Source organism: Nothobranchius furzeri, chromosome 7 (genome assembly GCF_043380555.1).
Source record: "Nothobranchius furzeri strain GRZ-AD chromosome 7, NfurGRZ-RIMD1, whole genome shotgun sequence".
Classification (NCBI taxonomy): Eukaryota; Metazoa; Chordata; class Actinopteri; order Cyprinodontiformes; family Nothobranchiidae; genus Nothobranchius; species Nothobranchius furzeri.
The window spans coordinates 58,598,516-58,625,765 of record NC_091747.1 but is presented as its reverse complement, the minus strand read 5'-3'; the positions used below and the strand labels follow the sequence as shown (position 1 = coordinate 58,625,765).

The following is a 27,250-nucleotide window of genomic DNA, read 5'->3' as shown; positions in this document are numbered from 1 at the left end:
AGGAGTTTAAGTATCTCGGGGTCTTGTTCACGAGTGAGGGTAGGAGGGATCGGGAGATCGACAGGCAGATTGGTTCGGCGTCTGCAGTGATGCGGACGCTGAGCCAATCTGTCGTGGTGAAGAGGGAGCTGAGCCAGAAAGCCAGGCTCTCGATTTACCGGTCGATCTACGTCCCAATCCTCACCTATGGTCATGAGCTTTGGGTAATGACCGAAAGAACGAGATTGCAGATACAAGCGGCCGAAATGAGTTTCCTCCGTAGGGTGGCCGGGCTCAGCCTTAGAGACAGGGTGAGGAGCTCAGACATTCGGGAGGGACTCGGAGTAGAGCCGCTGCTCCTCCGGATCGAAATGAGTCTGTTATTGTGGTTTGGGCATCTGGTCAGGATGCCACCCTCCCTGGGGAGGTGTTTTGGGCATGTCCTGCCAGCAGGAGGTCCCCGGGTCGACCCAGGACACGTTGGAGAGGTTACATCTCCAATCTGGTCCGGGAATGCCTTGGGGTCCTGCCGGAGGAGCTGGTGGAGGTGGCCGGGGAGAGGACGGTCTGGAGCTCCCTAGTTGGGTTGCTGCCCCCGCGACCCGGACCCGGATAGGTGGAGGAAGACGACGACGACGACAACCTCTTGGTCTGTTGGGCATCTTGTTTTTATTTACACATATTTTACATAAAACAAAAATTTGGTCTAAGTCTAATTAATTTGTCTGAAATACATTTTTTATTCAAGATGTTGTAATAAAGACACAAATTCTTGTTTGCCAACAAACGTGAATAAATAACGAAACATTCATTAGCGATGGCTAAATTTTGCACACGATAAACTGATTCTACATGAATATGTTTAGTTAAATTAAACAAATACAGATTCAATAGATTAAACTACATAGTTGTCAGTCATCTTCGTGTCTTGGGTGTTTTTTCTACCGTCTCTGAAACAATTCATCAAATCTGGACTGTGCATTGATTTATTGAATGAAACATTCAGCCTCAGCTGCCAGCGGATATTTCTCTCCATCCTTCAAGCTGTTGTTGATGAACCTGGCAGAGAGCAGACAGCAGAATTGATCATCTCTCTGTGAAAATAATACACAACAGTAACTCACAGGCACGTGGGGGGTTGCATGGAAGATTCTCCTGTTGTAATATGTGACAACCATGTAAAAGAGAAAGTTGTTTTCGTTTTTGTTTCTCACCAGAACACAGTCACAGAGCAGCTCCAGAGTCGATACAGCACAGATCAGATTTACACGTATGTTGGAGACATCCTCATCGCCGTTAACCCCTTCCGTAAGATGGAGATGTACTCTCCCCAGGTCAGTGGGGTTCACGCTCACCTCCATCTTTGCTCCAGTCCTCACCGATGGTCACCTACAAACTGTCTCTGCCATTTAATTTCCATCATTCCTAACAGACATAAGCTACTGCAGTTTTCTTCCAATTAATCTCATGTACACGTCTTCCTTTAACTGTTCCTAATCCTTGCAGTACACGAAGATGTACATCGGAGCAAAGCGTACAGCGAACGCACCACACATCTTTGCTGTGGCTGATCTAGCCTACCAGTCAATGGTTTCATACAACACAGATCAGGTAACTTCTCAACATTACAGCCTGCTGGTGTAATTATTTAAATTACATGTTATTTAATAAGACGTAGGATTCCATAGGAAATATGAAATGAACCTTATGGATCTGTTGGGCTATTTTAACCAGAAGATTGGAACTTTTTATTGCAGGGATTATGTAACAACTTCGTATTCACTCAGAGACAACCGAAGAGAGAGTCAAGTTTAAAAAGTTAAAAGATTTATTACTAAACAAATTAAAACTAGACTAACTTTAAACACTAAATGTATGGTGCAACTGAGGTGAAGCGAGATGGAGAATGGTGTAGTGTGGAATGTTGATCAGAACCAGCAAATCCGAAGAAGCGATTAGTTCTGATGGGAAATGAAGGTGATGTCTTCGCACTAAGCTTTGGTTAGGAGATTCATAAACACATTGAGATGCCATTCTGTCGGCCTACGTACCCTTTTGGAAGTCCCCTTCTGGATCAGGAATGTTGAGGTCCAGCTGGACCCTCTCTGGAATCGAAGCTGGTAGGAAAAGCAACGATTGCCGACCAGACCAGTCTTTGAGATACTTCTGGGTCACGACAGTTTTGTTGGCATCTAGCGAGACCCAAACCTGGGTCGTGATGGTTCAGCTTTTATTATGAAAGGAACCGTTGCAGCAGTTGGAACAGCAACAGATTTTGTCCAGCTTGTCGTTGGTTCTTTCGGCTGAAGAGGAAAGTTACGGATTGGCCACTCCGACAACTTCTCTAGAACGCTTTGAACTGGCATTAAAGATGTCGTGGGCATAGTTTTATACTTCGGATGTTATGATTTATGGTCGAATGAAAAGATGACAGATTTACCAAGCACCACCAAAACCACGCCTCCATCAGATCTGGCAGATTCTGATTGGATCAGTAAAAGCAATGTGTCGTCTCTTGACGCTACGTGAGATCAGTCCTGGTGGAAACATTTAGTCATATTACTTATTATATTCTATAGGATTATAATAAAGTAATTAATATTTTGATTTCACAGATTATTATTGACTAACACTTTGTTGCATTAGCTTTATTAAAAATAGAGATCTTTAATTTATTAAAAGGAGAGAGTCCATTCTTCATTCTTCTCTTGAGCTGGAAAGAAAGCAGTTTATATTAAATGCATGAGACCTTGAGACCATATCTCATGCAGACTAGTTCTGTGTCAGAGGAGAGGGGGAAAATTACTTTTGGTGGAAACAGTCATTTCATTCCGTTACACTGGTCTTGCTAGTTTTAATGTCACTTGAAAACCTTAAATATTAAATACTAAAAAATAATCTGGACGATTTTGTCACCTTATGTAAATATAACAACTATAATAATCTTTGTTGCACAATTATATACCAGTAATAAAGAAATAGATCCTCCCCCAGATGGCAGTAAACATGTATGGGACTGGAAATGGTGATGAAGGTACTAATCCTGATACTCTATCTGGGTGCTTTAAGGCCAGAAGCGCAATAACATCAAAAGTAACATTTAATAATGTTTTTAATGTTTTCTATATGTGTTTTAATTGAAGACAGGCTAATGTAAATATAACCCTTTTTCTTGAAAATAGCATTATGTGCAATCTGAAGGTATTTTTGCCATCAGTTAGCATTTGGATTCTGCTAATAATGTAAAGATTTTGAACCTACTATCAGCACAATTCGGCGAGTTAAAGTTGTTTTTGTATTTTCTAAGTTTCATTACAATCCATCCAGTGGTTCATGAAATACCAAGTACAAACAAGCAAAAACATTATAGTGTGCTCTCTGCAGCAAACAGTAATGACTGCTACTATCTCATCACAGAGCCACCTTCTGTTACCATGACAACGTGCATGCAAGTTTACTGTCATTAGAAAATTATGTGTTTTAGCTGCGAAATGTTGAGCTTTCTGGGCCAACCTACATTTTAGAAGTGGAGTAGAAATCATCTCAGTGGGGTTTGTTTTAGAGGTTGCTTTCATTATAATCATATTTGCTCTTTTAGTTGTGAATTTTCAGTCACATATTTTTTTTACTCTTAACCGTGACTTCCTGTCTGCAGTGCGTTGTGATCAGCGGGGAAAGTGGGGCAGGAAAAACCGAGAGTGCTCATCTGTTGGTGCAGCAGCTGACAGTTCTTGGAAAAGTGAGTCTGTTTATATAATATAATAATAATAATAATAATAATAATAATTATTATTATTATTATTATTATTATTTCTTCCTGTTTAATTTTAATGTTATTTTTAATTGCCTGACTGTTATTTTACCCACAATTTAACAGTGTAATCATTTGTCTTCAAAAAGCAAAGGTTAAGTTATATTCTACACCACCGTGGTTCCCTGTCTCTATGTAAATAAATAAATAAATAAATAATTTTCCTATTTGCATTTATATGGAAACATTCCAGGCTTACAGAACAACAAAATGTCTGTGGTAAACCACAGAGCAGCCTGTGTGCATCCTGCAGAAACTAGATATTTATAGGATCTAAAATGCTCTTTATCCTGTGATGGGTGTGTTGATGCTACATCTGGTGCCAGCTCTGATTTGCAACCTGACTGAAAAGGGAAAATGAGAATATTTTTTTACTTTGCTAATTCAGTGTTGCCTCTGCATGCGTTTAATTTGTTTTTAGGCCAACAATCGAACGCTGCAGGAGAAAATCTTGCTGGTCAACAGTCTGGTGGAGGCCTTCGGAAACGCTTGCACCGCCATTAACGATAACTCCAGCCGCTTCGGTAAATACCTGGAAATGAAGTTCACCTGCGGAGGGACGGTGGTCGGAGCGCAGATATCAGAGTATCTGCTGGAGAAATCCCGAGTCATCCACCAGGCGATGCAAGTTTACCGTCCTTTGTCTTTTTGTTTCTCCTTTAAAACCTTCTATCTGCTGTGACATTCAGGTGAATGTAAATCACCCCTGCTTTGAGAGAGAACAGGGACACAGAGGTTATTTTTCCACTCACAGGCTGACATCAGCGTGTAATGGACTCGCTCTTTCTCTCCTTTCACCTTTACTTATCCGCATGAAGCTGGAGACATTTGGCTGCAGCCTGCACTTCAGTCACTCTATCTTTCCCTCTTATCGGGTGTCTGGGATCAGGCCAGGTCAAGTGCAGGGGAAGGCCCATTTCTTCTTTGATCAAAGATTGCTTCCTTGCGGGTCGGACGAGGTTTGATTTGGCAGGAAGTGCCTTTTCTCCAGCTTGTAACTGGACTCTGCTTATTAGCGGGATAACAAACAAGTCAAAGAGGCAAAGCCACATCTTGTGTTGGATTTCATGTTGAATACTTCATGACTCCTGCAAGAGAGACACCAGGTTGTTTGTTCGTGTGGATTATTTGTGTTAACACAACGTTTAAATGGGTCGTTGACAGGTTTTAAGGTGTTTGGTGAAACATTTGGCTAATTTTTTTATTTGTTTCTCAACCATTTAACAACTCTGAGCAGCTAGCTCCAGCAACGAGCTAACACCAACATGAGCCAACTAATACTGAAACAAACCATGAAGTGCTAGACAAAAATGTTATTACCTACTAGTCCAGTATAGCAACAAAGCAAGGTCACCATCAGTCCGTGATTTTGTAGCCTCTTTTAGCTCCCTCAAAATAGGTTGCATCAATGTTCTCTCTGGTTTGAACTCTTTGCTTCCCCTCCAAAGACATTCCTCCCTTACATTTAATAAGATCAGTGGCCTGTATAATAATAATAATACATTTTATTTAAAAGCGCCTTTCAGAACACCCAAGGTCACTTGACAGAAAACACGTAATAAAATACAATAAAACAATAATAAAACCCAAACAAGAAAAAAAAAACTGAGAGAAACAGTTCAATAAAATCAGAGGTTGTAGGCAGATTTAAACATATGTGTTTTGAGTTTTGTTTTGAAAAGGGTAAAACTGTCGATGTTCCTGATGTCTGGGGGAAGTGAGTTCCAGAGACGAGGAGCAGAGCGGCTGAAAGCTCTGCTCCCCATGGTAGCGAGACGGGCAGAAGGAACCGCAAGATGGATGGAAGAAGAATATCTGAGAGAACGGGATGGGGCGTGAATACTTATAAGGTCTGAGATATATGGAGGAGAGAGGTTGTGGATTGCTTTGAAGGTATGGAGGAGAATTTTGAAGATGGACCTGAATTTAACTGGGAGCCAGTGAAGCTGCTGGAGAACCGGGGTGGTGTGGTGAAAGGAAAGGTTTCTGGTGATAATACGGGCTGCTGAATTCTGGACCAGTTGCAGTTTATGAAGGAGTTTGTTGGGGAGACCATAAAGAAGTGAATTGCAATAGTCGAGACGGGAGGTGACGAGGCTGTGGACGAGAATGGCGGCAGTGTGAGGGGTCAGTGAGGGGCGGAGACGGTTTATGGAACGTAGATGGAAGTATGCTGACCGAATTATGTTATTAATGTGAGCCTGAAAAGAAAGTGAGCTGTCGAGAATGACACCCAGACTCTTGACGTGAGGGGAGGGGAGGGGGAGACTATGGCGCTGTCCATAGTTAAAGAAAAGCTGTCAGATGTTGAGATGGTGGATTTAGTGCCAACCAGAAGAAGTTCAGTTTTATTGCCGTTGAGTTTGAGGAAATTAGAGGTGAATCATGATTTGATTTCTGAGAGTGTAAGGGAGGATGGTGGGAGAGTTGAGTTGAGCTTACTGGAAATGTAGAGCTGGGTGTCATCCGCAAAGCAGTGAAACTGGATATTGAATTTGCAGAAGATTTTGCCGATAGGTTTACCACCACTCTACCACTAGATTTACCTAGTGGTAGAGTGTCTGCCCTCGAACTGGGAGATCGGGGTTTAAAACCAGTTGGATCATACCAAAGACTTTAAAAAATGAGACCCAATGCCTCCCTGCTTGACACTCAGCTTTAAGGGGTTGGATTGGGGGGTTAAACCACCAGATAGTTCCCAAGCGCGGCCACAGCTCACCGCTCCCCACGGGGATGGGTCACATGCAGAGATGATGACTGTGTGATGATGACTGTGGGACTTTAACTTTACTTCCAGGCTCCGCCACGATGCCAACCGAAAGAGCAAACTTCTTTATTGTTCTTATTCTCGTGCTTTTTATTGACGATTGGCGAACTGAAAAAGCTAAAGCATAACAGCCAATAGCTGAAAAGCAGGTAAAACGCTCGTTCTATAGAGCACCTACCGCCTCCACAGAACGATAAAGTGCAGTAAGTGGTCAGCAGAGGGCTGCAGACTGGTGTCAAATATGAAACTGAACACATTTCACTGAGATCAATGATAAAGCTCTAGCTTAAAGTTAAAAAAAACTATTTAGCGTTACTTAAAGCTAGAATTTGCTTCGACTGTATAATTTATTAGAAATGATGTCTTCTCTGAATGTATCTCCTCAAATCCCTGTTTGCTTCATGGAAAAGGCACTTTTAAAGAGAAAGGACTAAAATAACTAGCTTTATGTTTGTGTTTCCACAGAGGAGAGAAGAACTTTCACATCTTTTACTACATTTATGCTGGTCTGGCTGACAGGAAGAAACTAGCTCACTACAAGCTCTCTGACAGCAAAACACCAAAGTAGGTTTCCATCTCATCTAAGCACAGCCATTCTTACTGCAATAAGCAAAGTTCAGCCCTGAACGTTCACCGTTTGTTCTGCAGGTATCTGTGTAACGAGCACGTTAAATTAGGACCTGACATTGTGAGCAGCGCCTCCTACAAAGAGCAGTTTGATGCAGTGGAGCAGTGTTTCAAAGTCATTGGATTTACCCGGGAGGTATGGATACCGCAGTGGACACAGAGAGCTGAATGAAGTCTGACCACAAGAGTTACCGTTCACTGAGCTGCTGTGGAAGTCGGTACAGCTTAAAATAAAAAGTTAACTGTAACTATTAATATGACACAGATGCTGTCTGCTAGTCAACTTTAAAATTTGAGATGTGGCATAAAGCTGCAGACGCATGTAGGCAGAAAGCTGTTAGCATTGTAAGAGCTAATGAGCCTCAAAGAACTCACGTCTCCTGGGAGCTGCACGTCAATATCACTTACCCTGTAATCGCTCCGTGGAGCTGGAGAAGACTCGGAGAGGACTCTTACTGCAATCCGTCTCCAATCTCAGAGCCCTCCATGACTCAGGTTTTTGTGCTTTGAAACATGCTTCTTGAGCAATTGTAGGTCTATTTTATGAGCTTTAAACTAATGGATGGATCCAAGAGGTGGCCAGGGGAGTCCATGGCCACCTCTGGAAAATTGTTGGCCACCCCCCCTCCCCCCCACCCACCCCCAGGGAAGACCACCTCACTCACTCATTAATAAATATGATTCATGCTATAAATTCAGTCATAAATGTTACAGCCAATAAATGCATTTGTTTGAATGAGATTTTAATAATGTAATTAATAAATCACAATGTATAAATGTGTGTGTGTGTGTGTGTGTGTGCGTGCGTGCATGCGTGCATGCGTGCGTGGGTGTGTGTGGGTGTGTAACTGAGGCTCACCCGGTTTAAGCAAAGTATAAATCCTAGTTTGTTTTTGTGGAAACTTTTTTGAAACAGTAATAAGTAAAACTTTTTTAATGGGTGTGGCACCCCAAATTTTTTATAGCAGCCCCCCCACCCCCCACCCCACCCCCGAAAATGTGCTGGGTGCGCCACTGAAATCAAAGGGTGCACGTTTATTAACTGTGCTGTAGAGTGTGATTTCACTTGTACACATTTTGGAAACTGAGAGCTGTTTCCTATCCAGAGCCATGTTATTTCTAAAGATCTGTGTTTTGACATAACCGTCATGCAGCACTTGTAAAGAAGTTATCTGCTGTTTTTGCAGGAGCTGGGCAGTGTTTACAGCATTCTGGCTGCCATCCTGAACTCTGGTGACATTGAATTTTCTGCTGTTGCCTCAGAGCACCAGACAGACAAGAGCAACATCACCAACATCTCTGTCCTGGAGAATGGTGAGACAGCTACCAGATACCGGCAGGTGTTTTTCCCTAAATGTATAAACTCTTCCCATCTTGTTATCTGATGTCTTCTCTCGCTTTTCCCATCAGTGGCATCCCTGCTGCGCATTCGTTCTGACGAACTCCAGGAGGCCCTGACGTCCCACTGTGTCGTAGCCCGTGGCGAGACCATCGTCAGGCCCAACACAGTGGACAAAGCGGTGGAGGTGAGGGACGCCATGGGCAAGGCTCTGTACGCCCGTCTCTTCAGCTGGATCGTAAACCGGATCAACACGCTGCTGAGGCCTGACAGTCAACTCGGGTGAGGTTGAAAGCTGAAATGAAAAATCTTGTACGAGTATATAAAACTCGTGTCAGATTCAAGCAAAGATCCAGAAGTTTAGGGTCCCTCAAGATGGTTCGGGTGATTAGAGAGAAAAGAAAACCAGTCTAATGGAATGATAATGAGAATTACAATTTAGTTAATGACCAGAGATATTACTGATCCATATCTGGCATGGACCCCATCTCTGGACACTGGGCTTTTAAAATCAGAAGAGTGGTTCTTTTTATTACTGGGACATTTAAATAAACACTTTGCATAAACTGAGAGACAAGAGAAGAGAGAGAGACCTCAGAACATTTACGCAACATTTATTATCTAAATTATTTTAAACAGTTTAACAGGACTAACTCTCTAGTGATGGATGCTGATGGAATGAGCGTGAGGTGGAGTGTGTGTCGGTGCGATGTCAGTTCAGAACCTCCGTTCGGGAGAAGCGAGTCTGAGTGGGAGATGATGTTTTGCTCCTAACTGATCGATGTTTGAACCTTAGTCAGAAAACACAAGACGCTATCTGTGCCGTTCTACATTACCCGTCAGTGGGACTTCCGTCTTAGATCAGGCTGCCAGGTCCACGGACCCTCCTCTGGTACTGGAGCCGAATGAAACAGCGTCCTCAGCACGACAAACCAGTCTTTGGTAAAAACGGCAGGTGTTTCACAGCGTCAAAAGGGACCCTCCTTTGGGTCAGTGAGTTCAGCTTTTATTCTGAAGGAACCGTTGTTTGGTTGGTAACAACGACAGGATTTCCCAGCTTGGCAGTTCTCAGCTTAAAAGTAAAAAGTACAGATGGCCGGTCCGTACTCCACTTAGCGATGATGAACATCAGAGGATTTTGAGAGCTGGCTGAATACTGAACTCAAAATGGCGTTGTTCTGACTTATTAATCTTTGATGTTTCGTTTCTGGACGAATCACAGCTGACAGATTAAATAAACGCCACAGAGACTCTGCCACGCTTCAGACTTGAAGGATCTGATTGGATTTGCTACCGGAATGTGTCATGATTATTTATCTTGTGAATCAGCTGACTAGTGGCTACAATACGTCATTTCCTTATTAAACATTAATCATAACATTGTGATTTCACAGATCGGTCACATGGTTATTGTTGACTAACAGTTGTTTTGATTAGCTTTATTAAAATAGAGTTCTTTGATTAATTAAAAGAAAAGAGTTCATTCTTCGTTCTTCCGTCTACACTGCTGGAATGTAAACATTAAGCCGGGCGGACACTGTGCGACTTTTTCACTCGCAGCGCTCAGCTTCAGCTCAAACTGTACGACTTCCTCGCAGAGCAGATCTCACGAGTCATGTGCTCACACTGCACGACCCAGTTCTCGCACGCGACCTGACTGCTCACACTGTACATCTGGTAGCAACACGTCGGCCCTAAAAATATTCTAAAAATAGCAGTTTTTACTCAACACGTCAGACTTTTTTGTCTTGTTTTGCCTGTTGTCCTTCGGGAGTGCTGCAGGAGGACACACAGGGATTTATGGGGGTTGGATGAGGAAAATGAAATAAAGAAAGTAAATCTGTGTTTTGTGATCAGTTTAATTTGACATGAACACGACAAACACGCTTTCTTGACAATCTTTGTGAGTAAAAAAACTTATAGAAATTAAAATGAACAATGTGTGTTATTAGGGAAATAGCGGGCGAGAGGCGTTGATGCAGGATTGCACATGCGCCGTGAGCGGTTCTGATATATTTTGGGTCGCAGCTGCTCGCAGCGCCGCTTCAACAGTGTGATACCCTCACGAGGGACGAGCGAAATATTAAACACGCCAGAAGTCCGTGCGACCTCACGACTGCTGATCGGCAGCTGGTCACGTGGTGTTAATCGCCTCTCGTAACCCCCTGTACACTACACGACCGCTCGGCGCAAAACTCGCCCCGATCTCGTGGATTCTCGCACGACTGGAAAATCGGCTCAAAAAAGTGAAAAAGTCGCACAGTGTACGCCCGGCTTTAGAAGTGAATGCATGACCTTGAGGCTGTTCCATGCACACTGACACTGTGTCAAACAGAACAGCTGTTAGAGGGGAGAAATGGTTCCTTCATCACGTTACACCAGGTAGGATTAATCTTGTGAGGAGACCCGCTGCCAAAACATTCTAATATTTCATTTTATTTTCCAGAGAGGATGACAAGGGACTGAACATCGGCATTCTGGACATCTTTGGTTTCGAGAACTTCAAGAAGAACTCTTTCGAGCAGCTTTGCATCAACATTGCCAATGAGCAGATCCAGTTTTACTTCAATCAGCACATATTCGCATGGGAACAGGTAGAGTTCAGCCCACTCCAACAAACTCATCAGTGCAATCAAAGATTTCCCCCTGAGTGCTTTCATCACTCGCAGAAAAGCACTCTGTGTGCAGTTTTCACCTTGGTCTCACTTCATTTACATCTAAATTGTGATAACACGTCGTTTGTCATTATGAGAGAGATGGTGAGGGTAAAATGTGCTCGCCTCTCTTTGTGGAGTCTCGTGGGAGTGATTCGCCTTGGGGGGGTCGGAGAATGGTTTGCTAATGTTAAACGATTTGGACTCACCCATGGAGTGGGGCTATAAATCATCCCAAATGAGGGTCAATTAGGACCTGGAGACACATAATGTTGGACTGAAATTCCCTCTTGGGAGATGTTGGAACCAAGCCCAGAAATACATTGTTCTATAGTAAGAGCCCATACTCTCAGAGCATATGGGGAAGGTTCTGAGCTTTGAGATTAACACGATGGTTCTATGATAACACATCTACAGCATCATTACTACATGTTAGAGGGGCATTTTGGTCATTTTCACAAGTGTTTTCTGAGTAAAGTTCATGAATAAGACCCTTCTTACCTGTAGCTTCCTTGCATCCGCTCTGTGATGAATGGTGTTCAAGACGGTTCTGGGGTTTTATAGTGGATCCAATTCAAATTCAATTCAAATTCAAAGATACTTTATTAATCCCAGAGGGAAATTAGAGTTTCAGTACACACAATTCTGAGATCAGACATACATGGGCAAGACACATGACAAGAATTGGTGACTGTGGTCATTTGCAACCCTGAGTCGCACTACCTTAATAGAGATAAGAGGGTAACATGAGGAATTGATTCGGGAGGAGGGAATAAAAGGCACTTCACAGCTACTCTCCCACCAGGAGGGCAGCTTTGCTCTGCAAAAAAAACACCTCAGACAGATAAGCAACAGACTTCAGACAACACGACATAGATACTCCAATAGGAAGGTGGTGGTGGTGGTGGTGGTGGTGGTGGGGGGGGGGGGCTGGGATCCTGTTTCCCCAGCGAGAGCAGCCATGTACGGCGCTCAGCCACTGTAGCACAGGTGGGAGGGAGATCTCGGGTGACGCGCAGAGCACATTGACTCCTGCAGGTTGATGGCCTCGCCAGGCTGAAGTCCACCAATCCGAAGGTGTGTGTGTGTGTAGGGGGGGGGGGGGGGGGTCACAGCATCTGTCTGCATTCCTTCATGGGGGTTTGTTGTTAGCATCTCGAGGCTGCTCTGGCGTCAGATTCGGATAATAAGACTTTGTTTGGGTCAGGCTGAGATAATTTTCCTCTCTGCCTTCAGTCTTTACTGATCATTCCAGTCCTTCAGTGAAGCCAATTTAGGTTTTTAAACTTGTCCATACCGTCCGGTGACCCTCTCCGAGATGACATCCATTTTGCGCACTAATAATGGTATCGCAGCTAGAACATTGTCCAGCTTACGATTCACCTCGAGTAACGTCCCAGTCTGTGAAGTCTCCACACGGACGGTGCTTTCTGTGGGTGCGGGTCGCCCTCCAATCGCTCCCGTCTTCCCAAATCTCCAGAAAACCAGATATCCTCTCACTCTAATCAGAAGAAATCCAGTGATCATCAGGCCAAATATCCACACGTCTTCGACGTCCTCAATGGACAGCTGGGAGAGGCATACAATCTTCCACTCCTTCCAGGAATCCAACATATACCCTGCCGGGTGTGTCCCCTGTGGACATGTGGGAGCCCCCTGCTCCGTTCTCATTGTTGAAAACATCTCATCAATCGCGTTGAATGACCAGTTTATCAAATCCATGTTTAAAAATAGGGTTTTTCAGAAGAAATGCAGAGACGCGCTCTGTGGGCAGACAGGACAAAGAGCCTTGGGAAAAAAAGATAAGGGAGCAAAAAGAGAAGCGTCTGTACTCTGCGAGTGCCAGGAAGAGAGAGAAAATGGCTCCACTGACCCGCGGATTTTTTTTAAACCACCTACTTGTTTCCTTTCTATCTCTCCTGCCTGGAATGATGGTAGTCAGTGCACAAAATGTCTCATGGAAGTTGTTTTCCTAAGCCTGATTTGTTGGCACCCCCTGGTCACTTGGTGCCTTATGCATGGTGCCTGGTTTGCCTGGTTAGTTTAGTGAGCCAATCACAGCTCCCTATCAGTCAGGTGGATGGGATGTGACTGCAACTGAGTTAAACTCAGATGTCGACGTCTCCGTAGCGGTCCAATCACTGCACTCTGTTGGTGGGCGTATTGTTACACAAAAACAAAGATGGCGACGGCTTGTTTGGGCTTTGGCATCACTTTTGGACTATTTAGACTAGTTTTTCTTTGAGTCAAGAGCAGAAAGAGGTACTTAGGTTTATTTAGAGAAAGTTTGTATTCGCATCTTGTTTCATGGAGTATGGTGGACTGCCTCATTGACTGACATCTGTATCGGTGTTTGTGATCCAATAGCAGAGACTGTTTGAAATACAATTGTAGATCCCGCCCCAGGACTGAGAGCCGTCAATGAGCCATGGCCATCCTATATATTCATATGTATAGGATGGCTTGCTAGGCTACATCAGCATATAATCTTCATTTCTTCAAACTGAGGCCTTTTGGGGAAGTTATCTATAAGATGGCAATTATTTATCACTTTTACACAGAAACATGTTTTCTGGTGTCCAAATCTAAATTGAAGCTTACAAAAGCTGACGAATTGATGCAGTTTGGTGCCAGTTTGGTCCAATCCACCCTTAAGGGCTTTCTTAATGTTTGCTGAGTCACCGCAGCTCTGAGTCAGCCTGATGTCATCAGAGTGGCTTAAAATGGGGACCGGTGGTGAAAGGATGATGTGTAAATTTTCATCTTATCTTACTTTATAACTGCTGGACTTTCCAAAAATTTGGAATAAAACAAAAATCTATTTGTTGGTGTAAAATGTTTTCTATTATTTTAAAAATGACAGTAAATAATTAATGAGTCCATATTGTCCTGAATTTTTCTAATTATAACAAATTTGATCAATTTACCTTCTAATCTTCTCCTCCTGCAACTTGTGAAGAATGCCTCAGTTTGCAAAGTTTAAAAATAAAAGCTCCAATAGCTAGATTTAATATTATAATCTCTAAAAATAAAAAAGCTGAAATCTCCAAAGCTTTAATTTTTACCTATCAAATCATTTGGAATTTTTTTCCCACTGCTGTGCAGGACGAGTACCTGAACGAAGAGGTGGATGCCCGGATGATTGAGTACGAGGACAATCGGCCTCTCCTGGACCTGTTCCTGCAGAAACCCATGGGGTTGCTTTCACTGCTGGATGAGGAAAGCCGATTCCCCCAGGCCACTGACCAGACACTCGTAGGTCAGTTCAGCGGGTTTGGATGTTGTACTCGTGACCTCCAAAAATAATAATAAAAAATAAGCGTCTCCTTTGAATTTTAGAGAAATTTGAAGATAACCTCAAGACCAAAACCTTTTGGAGGCCGAAGCGGGTAGACCTTGGCTTTGGGATTCACCACTATGCTGGGAAGGTGATTTCATCTAACATTTACACATCCTGCAGGTCTCCTTCCCACCTCTCATGTGTTCTTTTTTGATTCTTTTCAACTCTTAAGGTAATTTACAACGCTGCAGGGTTTTTGTCCAAGAACAGAGAGACGCTTCCTGCTGACATCATCCTGCTGCTGAGGTCATCAGAGAACGAGATCATTTGCAAACTAGTCACCCATCCTCTCACTAAAACAGGTAGGAGCTGCTGAGGATGACTTTTAGAGGAGGAAGGAAAGAAAACTCAAAAACAGAAACCACAAAACAAGGCTTTCCTCTGTTGTTTGCCAGGAATCTGTTGTAATAAATAATCCAGCCTTGGCACAGTGAGACTTCTTTGTTGCGCAGGTTAGACTGCCTGTTCTGTCGATAATCTTCTAATCGCCTTTTTGAAAGTACTCTTAAAGCTTTTATATCAATCTTCCGTGTTTCACCACACGGTGAGATCTTAGTCACCAAGCTAATCAACACTCATTTGGTTTGCATCACTTTACGTTTACTTCTATGCTTAAATTTTGTTTTTATTGGTTTATGAATGATAAAGGCCATTCAGAAGAAACAGATTGGATAAATAGTTAAAAAAAAATTCACGCATTGTTCAATTTAGTTGCTGTGGCCATTAGTTTGATTGAATGTTTTTTAGTCAATCTCTTATTTGAAAAAGCTCAGGCTCTCCTTTTTCAGATATAGAAGTGGAGTTGGGGGCACAAAACGGGGGGATTTGGAGTCTTACTTGTTAATATTCATAATACTCACACATCTCACCCAGATTGTTGTGGAGTTGCTAATGCTAACAATTAGCTCCTGCTAGCTAAAACACATGATGATCTCTCCTGGACATTAAGGTTGGAAATTTACTTGCTGTTTACCGACGCGTATGTGTATTTAAAATGGCTGCCTCGTGTAACTTGCGTTGATAGGAGGCGTCATTTGTGCACGTGCCCCCCCCCCCCCCAAAAAAAAACGCTACGTGTTCGCATGCTACAATATACAAATAACCAGTAGGTGGAGTTGACAAAATGAGTGAGACACACTGGCCATGATCACTCCGGCTCTGGTTTAGAGGTCTTTCATAGTATCTTCAATACCGCTGCTGCCTATTTTTCCTGCCGTGATCTCAAAATGAACCAGTTATGTCATGTTTGCACAAACCCGGTGCTCTATCCAGTCTGAGTACGCTGTTGTGCCTCCTAGCGGAATCCTCCAGTACTACATGCAGTCGTGTTAATGTCAGTACTACAACAGTCTTCCCCGTTGCAAGCCATGGGTGAGTCCATGAATGCTAATTTGTGGCGTGACATAGATCTGACTGGCTTTTTTTTATATGAGAGTTTCCCCGTCTGTTTTCTTTTGGTGGCAGGAAATGGGATTAGGAGATTATTTTAATGTTCAGTCTGCATGTGAAACTCCACGAATAATCAAATTTAAAAAATAACAAGAAAAAACGGTTTCTGAGTGAACTTGGTCTTTAAAGTGTTGGAAATTATTATTATTATTATTATTATTGATATGATTTATGAAAAATAAATCAGGACTTTGCACACACCTGACCATCGTAAAAATCCATTTCTTCCTGTCATGGACGTAATTTTCACTTGAGAAGTGGGGGGGACACGGGGGGGGGGGGGGCATCTTTACAGTATGCTCTAATGGGAAACAGGTTTCAACACAAACGGCTGTTTTCCGATTGGTCTTCGAGCTCAACCAGTGTCAATTTAATATAGTGTAATATTGTTTTTGGATGGTAAAAAGTACAGGGGTCAAAACTTGACTTTGGAAAAAGTGGGGGGGACATGTCCCCCCCCCAAAATTACGTCCATGCTTCCTGTATGACTAACTCAGATGAGTTCATGGATCTTCTGCTTGTTTCCCAGGTAACCTGGCCCACACCAAAGGTAAAGGCGTAAACACAACACGAGCCCCTCGGACCCCGACACGGACCATGACTTTGGCCAAGGTACAACTGGCATATCGTTTTATTTCTCACACTAGACCATCTATTGAAGTAGTTCTGTTTTTTTCATCTTGTTTTTTTCATGGCTGTTGACATCTGCTCTTAATTTAAATCACTTCATCTCTGCAGGATTTTCTAATTCTACTCCTAGTTTCAGTTGTAATTAAGCTGTTCTATTCTTCTCTTTCTTTGCATTTCTGCCATAAAAGATGGGAGTTCTAACCCTATACAGTTCTTTTTCTTTTAGCGAGGTAATCATCGTCCTCGTGTTTACTTCTAGAACTTCTAGCTCTAGACTAAATCCTCTAGATAGCCGTGCTAAACCCTGTTCCTCTGTTTTTAAAGCACCATGCTTTGCTCTACTTGGACTTTTGATTATTTAGCTTCAATCAAAGTGATAAAATAAGTACCTTTAAATACATCAAAAGTTTCTGTTTTGCAGCACAAGGATTCTGAACCAGCCCGGCTCCTATCATCCATATAAAACTCTTAATTATTGAATTTACTCGTGTGCTTTACTTCACTTTAGATTGTAGTCGAATATGACGACAGTGTTCACTAAATGTAAGCCTCAGGGCGAGTCGTTAACCTAAAAGTAATTGTCAGAAGCTACATCTACATAAACTGTGTTTGATGAGTTCTTGAATTTATTTCCATTCATTTGCATATTTTACAATGGGGGGGGGGGGGGGGGGGGGGTCATCAAAAGCTTTGCTTTAAAGCAGTTTAGACAGAACAAAGTGTTTTGTTCTGATTGTCTGCTACAGACAAGTCTCCCTGTGTTGTTGGAATGGAGGATTAGATGTTCTGTTGCATCTTTTTTATTCGTCATGAGGCCCAACAGCTATGGTTTTTATTAGCCATGTTTCCACTGTGGGATTTCTGGGAAATTTCTGGGACGGAGGTGACCGTTTGGTCCTCTCAGCTGAAGTGTTTCCATACAATCGGCCCTTTCAGGGCTTTGCATCAGTATAGCGCGATCCATTTATGCAGTGATGAGTGATGTTTTTGATTAGCGCCAGAAGATGACCACAGATATCAAACTTTTTGTTTTTTTGTCAAAGTAAAATGTAATTTTGTCCAGCTGTGTGACGTTAAAACAGCGTTCAATGACCAGAAGGCCAGAAGTACCAAAAGTGGAAACAGGCTTAGTGTGTAATGTATTTAGATTGTTTTAGTGCAATTGTAACGCTTTTATTGAAGCATTTTTAGTAACAGCTGTAGATCAGTTGTGTTTATTTAGACGCTGCTCTTGATTCGGCCCCTGTCTGTTTATTTCATTTGCAGCCTTCTTGGAAATCTAAGCACGCTGCAGACAAACATTGTTTGCTCGATCGGCCTCTTGAAGACACAGTAGAAAATCAAACGGTGACGAGTGATTTTTACACAAAACAAAGCTCCTTTATAAGTCGAAAGATGTCGTTTACTCAGCAGGTGGAGGAGCTGTAATTTACCATAACTTGCATGAAAAAACTTAGACGTGGTCTGAATTCAGAGTGCAGTTGTTGATTTTTTTATTTTTAATGGTTTTGTTTTGCAGCCGGCAGAAGCTGGAGATGCTCCCTACCATCCGAGACAAACCACCAACATGAAAACACAGACGGTAGCTTCCTACTTCAGGGTGAGACTTTATTTCTCGTTGCAGCTGTTGTTGATATTTAATGGGAGTTAAAGACAAATCTTATGGATAGCATCGTCATATCAGTTAGGAATGATTGAACTGTGGTGTGATGGTTACTACCTCTAAAACTCATTGAGTTCTTTTGTGTTTGCTTAAATTGATCAGCCGTGGCGGCCATCTTGATTTGGACATTCATCCAATGACATTGTCTCGCTAAAATCCTGCACATTGCCTCAAATCTCCAGCAGCACAACAACCAGAATCCGCCTATTGGAACATCACACTGATGTCTTCTTGGTGTTATTTATGACCTTTAAACCAAGATCAAATACACCTTTTCTAGAAACTGTGATTTTTCTAAAAAAGGCTACCTACCAAACGTGTACGATCCAATCAAATCTGTCTTTTTCTTTTTTCTCATTCTGTGTTTTCTCATTTTGAAATGCTTAATTTGAAAGACAAAGACAGTAAACTGTAACTAGGATACATCTTCTACATTTTAAATCTTTCTTAGGGTTTTATTTTTAATCATTTTGCAGCTTTTCTTTGAACCTTGCCCAAAGTTTATGTGTTTTCTTTTATACACACTCTCTTGCCATGAAAGTTCCTAACCTAGCAAAGTTTAAGTCACAGAAAAACCAATCACCACACACGTTTTAACATTTTCAGTACTCTCTGATGGACCTCCTGTCCAAGATGGTGGCAGGGCAGCCTCATTTTGTTCGATGCATCAAACCCAACAACGATCGCCAAGCCAACAAGTTTGACCGAGAGAAGGTTCTAGTTCAGCTGCGGTACACAGGCGTTCTGGAAACGGCTAAAATCCGACGGCAGGGTTTCTCCCACCGTATTCTGTTTGCTAACTTCATCAAGAGGTCAGAGCTTTCTCCATGCTCATCACAACCCAGGGAGGTTATTCGTTGGTCTTGATGAATACATTAATTTCTGCAGGTACTACGTCTTGGCTTTCCATGCTCACGAGGAGCCAGCTCCGACCCCGGAGGCATGCGCTTCTATACTGGACAAGGCTAAACTGGAGAATTGGGCAATGGGAAAGACGAAGGTGTGATTTATTCCTAGCACTGACTTATATAAGTCATAGTTTAAATTTAGCCCAAGAATACTATTTATTTTTCTTAATATGTACTTGTATTACCAAAAAATGCCAGGAGGTTTGTTTATGTGGTCGACCTTGTTGGTATAATATTTAAATATTTCATTGCATAAACTGACGGTCATTTCAAATTGACCTAATCTTAAATTATTCAAATTGGATTTTTGCCTTTTGGACGCTTATTCCTTCCATAGTCGCCTCACATTTCTGACTCTGGGAAAGTAAACCGACGAGGGTTTTAGAATTATTCAACAGCCCTGCAATGACTTTGACATTCCAGCGACACGAGGAAATTTAGAAACTGAGAATCAATTTTTGTCCTTGCAGTGTTTTAAATCTCAGCAGTAATTTGGGATTTCCTGCAGAAATGCAGGCTGATTGCTGTAAATTGAATTTGGGAAGGTAACTAAAGCAGACATCTGCAGATTAAATAAAAGCAACAAGCGTTTAAGTTGCTCTTTTGCCTTCTTTTATGAAATCAGAGCGTTCATAGTCCAAGTAGGTCACAAGACCAAGGAGTGACACAAGACTTCAGTCTGGGTGAATTAAGAACTGGTTAAAAAAATAGCTAAAAGATCGGTGGAAAAGATAAAAAAAGGTACAATTGCATAAAAATGGTGAGAATAGAGGAGATATTTTAATACCGAAAGACATGAACTTTTGACTTATACATTTCTGAAATAGCTGAGCTAGTGTTCAAACTAACACTGTAGCTGTTTGTCCCCCGTGATCATTTTCATTTCTTGTATGTTTCGGTTGTCAGGTGTTCCTAAAGTACTACCATGTAGAACACCTAAACCTGATGGTGCAGCAGGCCACACAGAGACTAATCCTCCTTCAGGCATGCGTCCGAGGCTGGCTGGGAGCCAAACGATATCGGAAGATGTTAAAAGATCGAGAACAGAGCGCTCTGGTGCTGCAGTCAGGTCGGTGTTTTGTGAACTACCAAGAAAGGACCACATTTTTGCACCAATCACACTAATTTGTGCTTTCATCTTCAGCCTATAGAGGTCATCAAGTTCGGAAGAAGGTGGCTGATGATAAAAGCAAAGCAAAGTTGGAAACCTTCATCATCCAGTTTCAGGCTGGTACGGAACAGCTGGTAAATGACACAATCTGAACTCTGTAGCTGTGTATTTAATCAGCCATCTGCTTCAGTTTGCAAGGGGCTTCTTGCAAGAAGGAAATACCAGGAGCTGGTTGACGAGAAGAACAAAGCAGCGACTAAGATCCAGGCTCGGTACCGAGGGCACAAGGAAAGAAAAAGCTTCCAAAGGAAACGGTAGAAGAGATTATGGTTATGAAACCTGGAAACCCATTTCTTGCTTCTTTTCTGACAGAAATAAAACGTTTTGTTTGAAGGGAAGCCAAGGAGAAAGAGAAAGCAGAGCAGATGCTCAAAGAAGACGAGAAGCCAACAGAACGCAAAAGTGCCACTGATGATGAAAACGACAAGGAAGATGAAGCAAAAGCTGCCGTGGTTCTTCAGAGCAACTTCAGGGGTTACAAGGAGAGGAAGAAGTTCAAGGAGAGAGAAAAAACAATAGCTGGTGCTGAGCTGGAGAATCCAGATGGCCACGTGGAAGAGGAAATGGACCCAAAGGGTCCTTTTAAACAAGGCGATGAAGAGGATGAGAGTACGATTGAGGCTGAGGACAACGATGACAGCGATCACACTGAGGTAGCAGACGATGAGGAGCATACAGAAGTGGGCGATGACGCTGTGATTGAAGATATGGAGGAAAAGACTCCAGGTGATGAAGAGGAAACCAAGGCAGCCACAGTTCTCCAGAGTAACTTCAGAGGTCACAAAGAGAGGAAGAGGCTGCAGGAGGAAGGCAAGATCCCAGCCAAGAAGCAGAAAGAAGAGACCGGAGTTCAAGCTGGAGCGAGTTCCTCACCAAACCATGTCGAGCTGGAGGACCCAGATGAGACCAAAGCAGCAGTGGTGATTCAGAGCAACTTCCGTGGTCACAAGGAGCGTAAGAGACTGGAAGAGGAAGGGAAGATTCCCAGGAAAACTAAAATGGAGCCTACACAAAAAGAAACCGTGCCAGATGTCCAGGAGGACATTTCACCGGAGAACCCCGAGGGAGCGGATGAGGAAAAAGCAGCAACGGTCCTGCAGAGTAATTTCAGAGGCCATCGAGATCGAAAGAAGCTGAAAGCTGAGAAGGAGGCTCGGCAGAGGGGCAAGGAGGAAAACGTTACTCCTGACGGGTCGGAGCAGGAAATGAAACACGAGACTGAGGTGTTGGATGTTACGGACGTGGTGTGTGAGCGTAAAGAAGAAACGGATGTTGAAAAAGAGAGACAGGAGGAGGAACAGGCTGCAGTGAAGATCCAGAGTAACTTTAGAGGCTACAAGGACAGGAAGAACCTGAGAGCCAATCAGCAAACGGCCAGGAGTGAAGCCGAGCAGCTGGACAGCTTCTCCAAAGAGGTAAAAAGCAGTCAGCCAAAAGAAAACCCGTCTTCCCCGTTTCATCATCCAGTCATTCACGTGTTTGATGATGTCTTCAACAGATCGCAAACACTTCTCAGGACTTTGAGGCCCTGCAGCAGAAGCTGAATGAGATTATCCAGGCCCATCAATCAAACCCAGAAAACAACGGGATGTTTGTGAGAGGAAAAGCAATCAATGGCTTCACCCCACAGATCCAGTCAGGTGAAGAACAGATGCACGTGATTCATGATGCTACCCGAGGTTAACGTTTGTTTTTAAATCATGAAGAATCAGGTAACTATGGCTGCCAGCTGATGACAAGGTATCTTTTTAAGTCTGACGTCCCAAATAAACCAGATGTAATTGGTTTAGACGTGATCACCGAGAATGGAAATGAGTTACTTCTCAGAGACGTCAACAGGAATGTTTTATTACCACCTCTCAAGCAGACGGTGATGTTATCAAGAAACTTCTTCTTCCTGTCATGCAACTTCAACAGATCAGGAATACGGAGAAAGTCAAGTGCCAAACTAGAAGTCCCTCATCCCCCATAGCGACATCAAAACTTACATTTGTATGGTTTGTTGCTGTTTTTAGTTTCAATGAGAAGATCCGAGTCTTAACGAAATCAGCAGCTGAAATAGACGAGCATAACTGGTTTCAGGTGTCTTTTTGTAATGACATCAGATCATCGTGTTGCTGCTCATTTGCTTTTTGGGCGCCTTAATTGGGGTTTAGAGGGCTAGGGTTGGGTCAATAACTCTCTTTTGGAGCAGAGTAAAACCATTCCGGACATGAATTAAATTGTTGGTACTCTTCAGCCAAACCCCCACTTGAATCTGACAAAAGTAATTATAAATAAAAATTTAATTAAATTGAACAAACAAAAGTTTTTGTTTAAAACAATAAACTCATGGAAGAGGCCTGAACAATAATTATCTGACAACTCTTCTCTTCCTCTGGTGCTGAGTGTGGTACACCTCATGTCACTGAACAACACAGTGACTACCTGGATCTCACGGACTCATTGCAAGACTGTAGACAGCTGTGATGCTCACTAGTGGACACACCTTGAATTAACATGTCCCTTTGGTCACAGTCTCTCTAGGGGACCATCACTTTTGTCCAGGCTTGTTCCATTAGTTACTTTTTTAAATCATTCTGTTGAAGCATCATTTAAAAGCAATGTCTGACTTTCACTGGTTACATTTCATAGAATTTTTATGTATTACTACTTTTGTCAGATTCAAGTCATTTCTGTGACTATTGTAGCCTGGCAAGCCAGACTAAATAAATGTATTATTTAGTCTGGCCACGCTCCATTGACGGCTCTCGGTTGTGGGGCGGGTTCTACCGTTGTCTTTCAAATGATCTCCACATTCCACTGGACAATGAATGTGACATACTCTTGTTTCACTCTGTTGCATCATCCCACCCACCAGGCATATAGAGTGCTCTGATTGGCCCACAAAGCAGATAAAGCTCTGTGATTTGTTCACTAAGCAGATAGAGCACTATGATTGGCCCACCATTATGGACCAATCACAGCTCTTTATGTGTTTGAAACCCCTCTAGAGAGCTGTGATTGGCTAGCCAGAGTCCTGGTAGGAGCTGTGGCGGTTCCAATGGAGCATGCCTAGACCAAACTTTGCAAAGCAAGAATTTGGTCTAGTTCACTAGGCTATGACTATTGTGGATTTTTCTTTCATTGACCGAAGGGCACCAACAATTCTGTCCACGTCTGCAGAAATTCTGCATGTTTCTGTTGACTTTAAGCACAGAATCACAATGAATTTCACACAGTCGAGCTTTGAAGTCACATTTGTGTATTGTTTATAAAGTGGCGTCACTATTTATTTTTTCTTTCTTGGGCGAGGCTAAGCTAACGTGCAGCTTTCTTGCTCTACATGAAGTAGACATCACAGCAAACGTCGCTTTAATTCAGGCACGTTTGCCCTTTACAGGCATTTTTCCAGCACAGCACATTGCCTGAAGGTAAACAAATTGAATTATCAATGATATTTCCCGGGGCTGGCACAACTTCTGGAACATTCATTCAGTCTAACAGAGACAGAGCTAAAATGTCCTTTTGAAGTTTCACAAAAACAAAACCAGAATCCTTTTGGCCACACGCAGTGAAAGCGAGGGAACGTCGGGCACATTTCTCTTCATAGAAAAGGTCATCAAATGTTAATCATGTTTTGTAAGCCAACAATTATGGCAGGAGTTAATATGACTGTGTGTAAAATTAGCTCTACTTGGTGCAGAAGGAGAACGACCTTTTAGACGGAGTTGTTCAATAACATTTGACGCGTTTCATCTTCTTTACACGAGAGCTTCTGCACACGATTGTTCTCCATCAGTGTGAGCATTAATAACGACCTACAGGTAAAGGTCACTCTAATATGTTTATAATTGCAATAACATAGATGAAAGATATTGCCCAGTGGATCACTCGTGAAAATTATGATGGATTGCAACACATGAGGCTACCGGGCAGCTTGTTAAAACACACATCTCTGCACACAGCACGGATGATTGATAACGTCATTCCGGTAATTCAGTCAGCCTGGTTAAAAAAAAGGAAATCCTACTATCGACTAGACAAAATCTTCCATATTATTGCAACAGTTCAAACAAAACCTGAGTTCTGGCTTGATTTATTCACTTTGTCCAATCCAGTCCAATTTATTTATAAAGTACTAACAAAAAACAACATGTACCAAAGTGCTGTCCAATAAAAACATGTATGAAAGAAAGAAATAGTACAGTTTACAGCAACCTTGTAAAAGTCGTAATGAAAACCAACCACTTCAATGGAAGTCCACAGAAAAAGGGTGAGTCTTCAGGCGAGATTTATACTCAGTAAGGGAGTCTGCCTGTTTTACATTTATAGATTCATTCAATAGAATTTCATTTTATTTATATAGCGCCAAATCACGACGAGTCGTCTCAAGGTACGTCACATAATAAACATTCCAATTCAGGTCAGTTCATTAAGCCAATCAGAAAAATGTTTCCTATATAAGGAACCCAGCAAATTGCATCAAGTCACTGACTAGTGTCAGTGACTTTACAGCAATCCTCATACTAAGCAAGCATATAATAATAATAATAATAATAATGCATTGAACTTATATAGCGCTTTTCTAGACACCCAAAGACGCTTTCACACATTCACACACTGCCAGTGATGGTAAGCTACTTGTAGCCACAGCCGCCCTGGGGAGGTCTGACAGAGGCGAGGCTGCCATTTGGCGCCGTCGGCCCCTCTGACCACCACTAACACAGGCAAGTTGGGTGAAGTGTCTTGCCCAAGGACACAACAGCAGGATACCCCTGGCGGGAGCTGGAATCGAACCCATGACCCTCCGATCATGAGGCAACCCGCTCTACCACCTGAGCTACTGCTGCCCCATATAGCGACAGTGGAGAGGAAAACTTTCTTTTAACAGGAAGAAACCTCCAGAGGATCCTGGATCAGTATAAGCAGCCATCCTCCACCACTCACTGGGGATGGAGAAGACAGAGCACACACACACACACACACACACACACACACACACACACACACACACACACACACACACACACACACACACACACGCACGCACGCACGCACACACGCACACACGCACACACGCACACACCAAGCAATGTAGCTATGGCTACATTGTGATTTCTTAGTAATTATTCTATTAGGTGAGAGATAAACTTTATTGTATTTATCCTAGTGAATCTATAATTAAACGGGTAAACTAGTAGTAGCACATCCAACGTCAAGGAAAGCTCAAAGTTATTATCAAGAGAGGGAGAATGTTTAAGTGGTTAGCAGCAGTGTGCTAGACGATGGCCCCCTCCATGCTTTACTCATGAAGTCAGATCATGTTCAGATAATTTAATATTATATTATATATTATAATTTAATAAGATTTTGGTCTGCAGGCCGTTTTTAAAAATGGACGAGAAATCAAAAAACTCTGTTAAGTTTCTGCTTAAATTAAAAGACCGGTTATCTTCAGATTCAACTCAAAACTAGAGTTTTTACAGCAAGCGAGATGACTCGTTCACTCGATCGACCTCTAAACCGCGTATTCCTCAGTAGGGTGACAGTGAGCTGGCGCCCATCTTCTTGAGAGTTTTTGGGCCTGTTTCTGCAACCGAAACGTTTCACGGACCTTCACAGAATGCGCGTGTCTCCATTTCACACACAGACAACCAGTCAGGCCTGGGTACAATTTATGGGCCATTCCCATCTGTACCGGGTCGGCCCGGGCCGGGTAGCCCCAGTCGGCCCCAGCCTGGCCCGGTTGATTCCACACATGCTTGTCTTAAGCCCATGTGGGCTGATTCTACCCACCAATCAGAGGCTTGCTCTAATGGAAGGTGTGAATTTGCTGTCAGCAGTGGGTGTGTTGGCCCTGGTCGGCCTGAAGCAGACCCCCTGAGAAGAGGGCTGAGAATGAGCCTTGGTTGGCCCGGAAAGATACCAGCCCACCCAGATATGTAAACAACCTACGCTACCCGGCCCGGGCCGACCCGGTACAGATGGGAATGGCCCATTTGAGGCTCCGGTTAGTTCGGTTAGCCAACACTGGTCTGTGGGAGGAAACCATTGTGTTTACTCTGATTTAAATCTTGTGAACATATGTTATATTATGTCTGCCCTATCTGGCACAAATCACCATGCTTCAGGGAGAGGGCGAGAGAAAGAACAGGAACTGACCACTCAGAAGACACCTTAAATCAACTACAAGCTCCAGAGTCTCAAAAATCTTCAGTTGAGCTAGCAAAAACTGAACAACTCAGCATGCATCGAGAGAGTCAACGCTCTCAGTGGTTAACAATCCCTCACACGGCAGCTTTGATGCAGGCAAATACTGTTTCGTTCGGTCACACTGCAGAAATGTATTTTCTTTACTCATGATATAACTTTCCCCTCTGAAATGCATGTTTTTTAGACTGAATGTGCACCATATAAAACAGAACAAGCGCTTCAGCTGCCAGTAAAAGCTGCCACCTGATGTTTCTAACCATTTGTTTCTTTTTCAGCTGAAAAGAGATTCTCCAGAACCCCCCGCAGAAGCCAACAGCCAAAGACCCTAAACACACCGGAGGACTCCACTTATTACACACTCATTCATGTGAGCCGCCGTAAAAGATGGGGATTTTAGAGACCGTCTACAACAAACTTTTGAAAACAGCAACTGCTTTCCAAGCTAGTGGCCTTCACAATTGATTTACATTTTCTTTTGTTAGAACTTCTCGGTATTTCCACACATTCCCACATTTCTGAAGGAAGATCTTTTTTTTTTTTTTTTTTGTCAATAGTTTAGTTTCTGCATCATTTCTAGATTGTTTGTAACATTTTCAGTTTGTAATTCAGGTGCATTCAGGGACACGTATAATAAAATGATCATTCATCCCGAGTTTCACAAGCAGGCTGAACATTAAGATAGTCTCCTACCTCTATTTCCTGCATTAGCCACCAACA

The 27,250-nt window shown here is 42.8% G+C and overlaps 1 protein-coding gene across 8 annotated transcripts in view; it reads left to right on the top strand.

Moving 5' to 3' along the window:
- The window catches only part of myo3a (myosin IIIA), a 72,690-nt gene that overhangs the window by 40,805 nt on the left and 4,635 nt on the right, over nt 1-27,250 (top strand). For 6 of the 8 annotated variants that reach the window (XM_070553245.1, XM_070553248.1, XM_070553247.1 and 3 more), the window contains 23 exons: nt 1,197-1,313; nt 1,486-1,590; nt 3,635-3,718; nt 4,212-4,414; nt 7,023-7,121; nt 7,206-7,320; nt 8,372-8,498; nt 8,595-8,805; nt 10,970-11,117; nt 14,283-14,436; nt 14,517-14,605; nt 14,690-14,819; nt 16,496-16,578; nt 16,785-16,826; nt 18,116-18,196; nt 18,866-19,071; nt 19,148-19,259; nt 20,074-20,236; nt 20,312-20,398; nt 20,469-20,592; nt 20,673-21,753; nt 21,837-21,978; nt 26,809-26,900. In XM_070553245.1, the coding sequence (XP_070409346.1) occupies nt 1,197-1,313; nt 1,486-1,590; nt 3,635-3,718; nt 4,212-4,414; nt 7,023-7,121; nt 7,206-7,320; nt 8,372-8,498; nt 8,595-8,805; nt 10,970-11,117; nt 14,283-14,436; nt 14,517-14,605; nt 14,690-14,819; nt 16,496-16,578; nt 16,785-16,826; nt 18,116-18,196; nt 18,866-19,071; nt 19,148-19,259; nt 20,074-20,236; nt 20,312-20,398; nt 20,469-20,592; nt 20,673-21,753; nt 21,837-21,978; nt 26,809-26,900 (3,795 nt within the window). Of the gene's footprint in view, nt 1-1,196; nt 1,314-1,485; nt 1,591-3,634; nt 3,719-4,211; nt 4,415-7,022; nt 7,122-7,205; nt 7,321-8,371; nt 8,499-8,594; nt 8,806-10,969; nt 11,118-14,282; nt 14,437-14,516; nt 14,606-14,689; nt 14,820-16,495; nt 16,579-16,784; nt 16,827-17,862; nt 17,944-18,115; nt 18,197-18,865; nt 19,072-19,147; nt 19,260-20,073; nt 20,237-20,311; nt 20,399-20,468; nt 20,593-20,672; nt 21,754-21,836; nt 21,979-26,808; nt 26,901-27,250 lie in introns of all 8 variants that reach the window. The other 2 variants (XM_070553249.1, XM_054751048.2) reach the window with 2 other exon arrangements.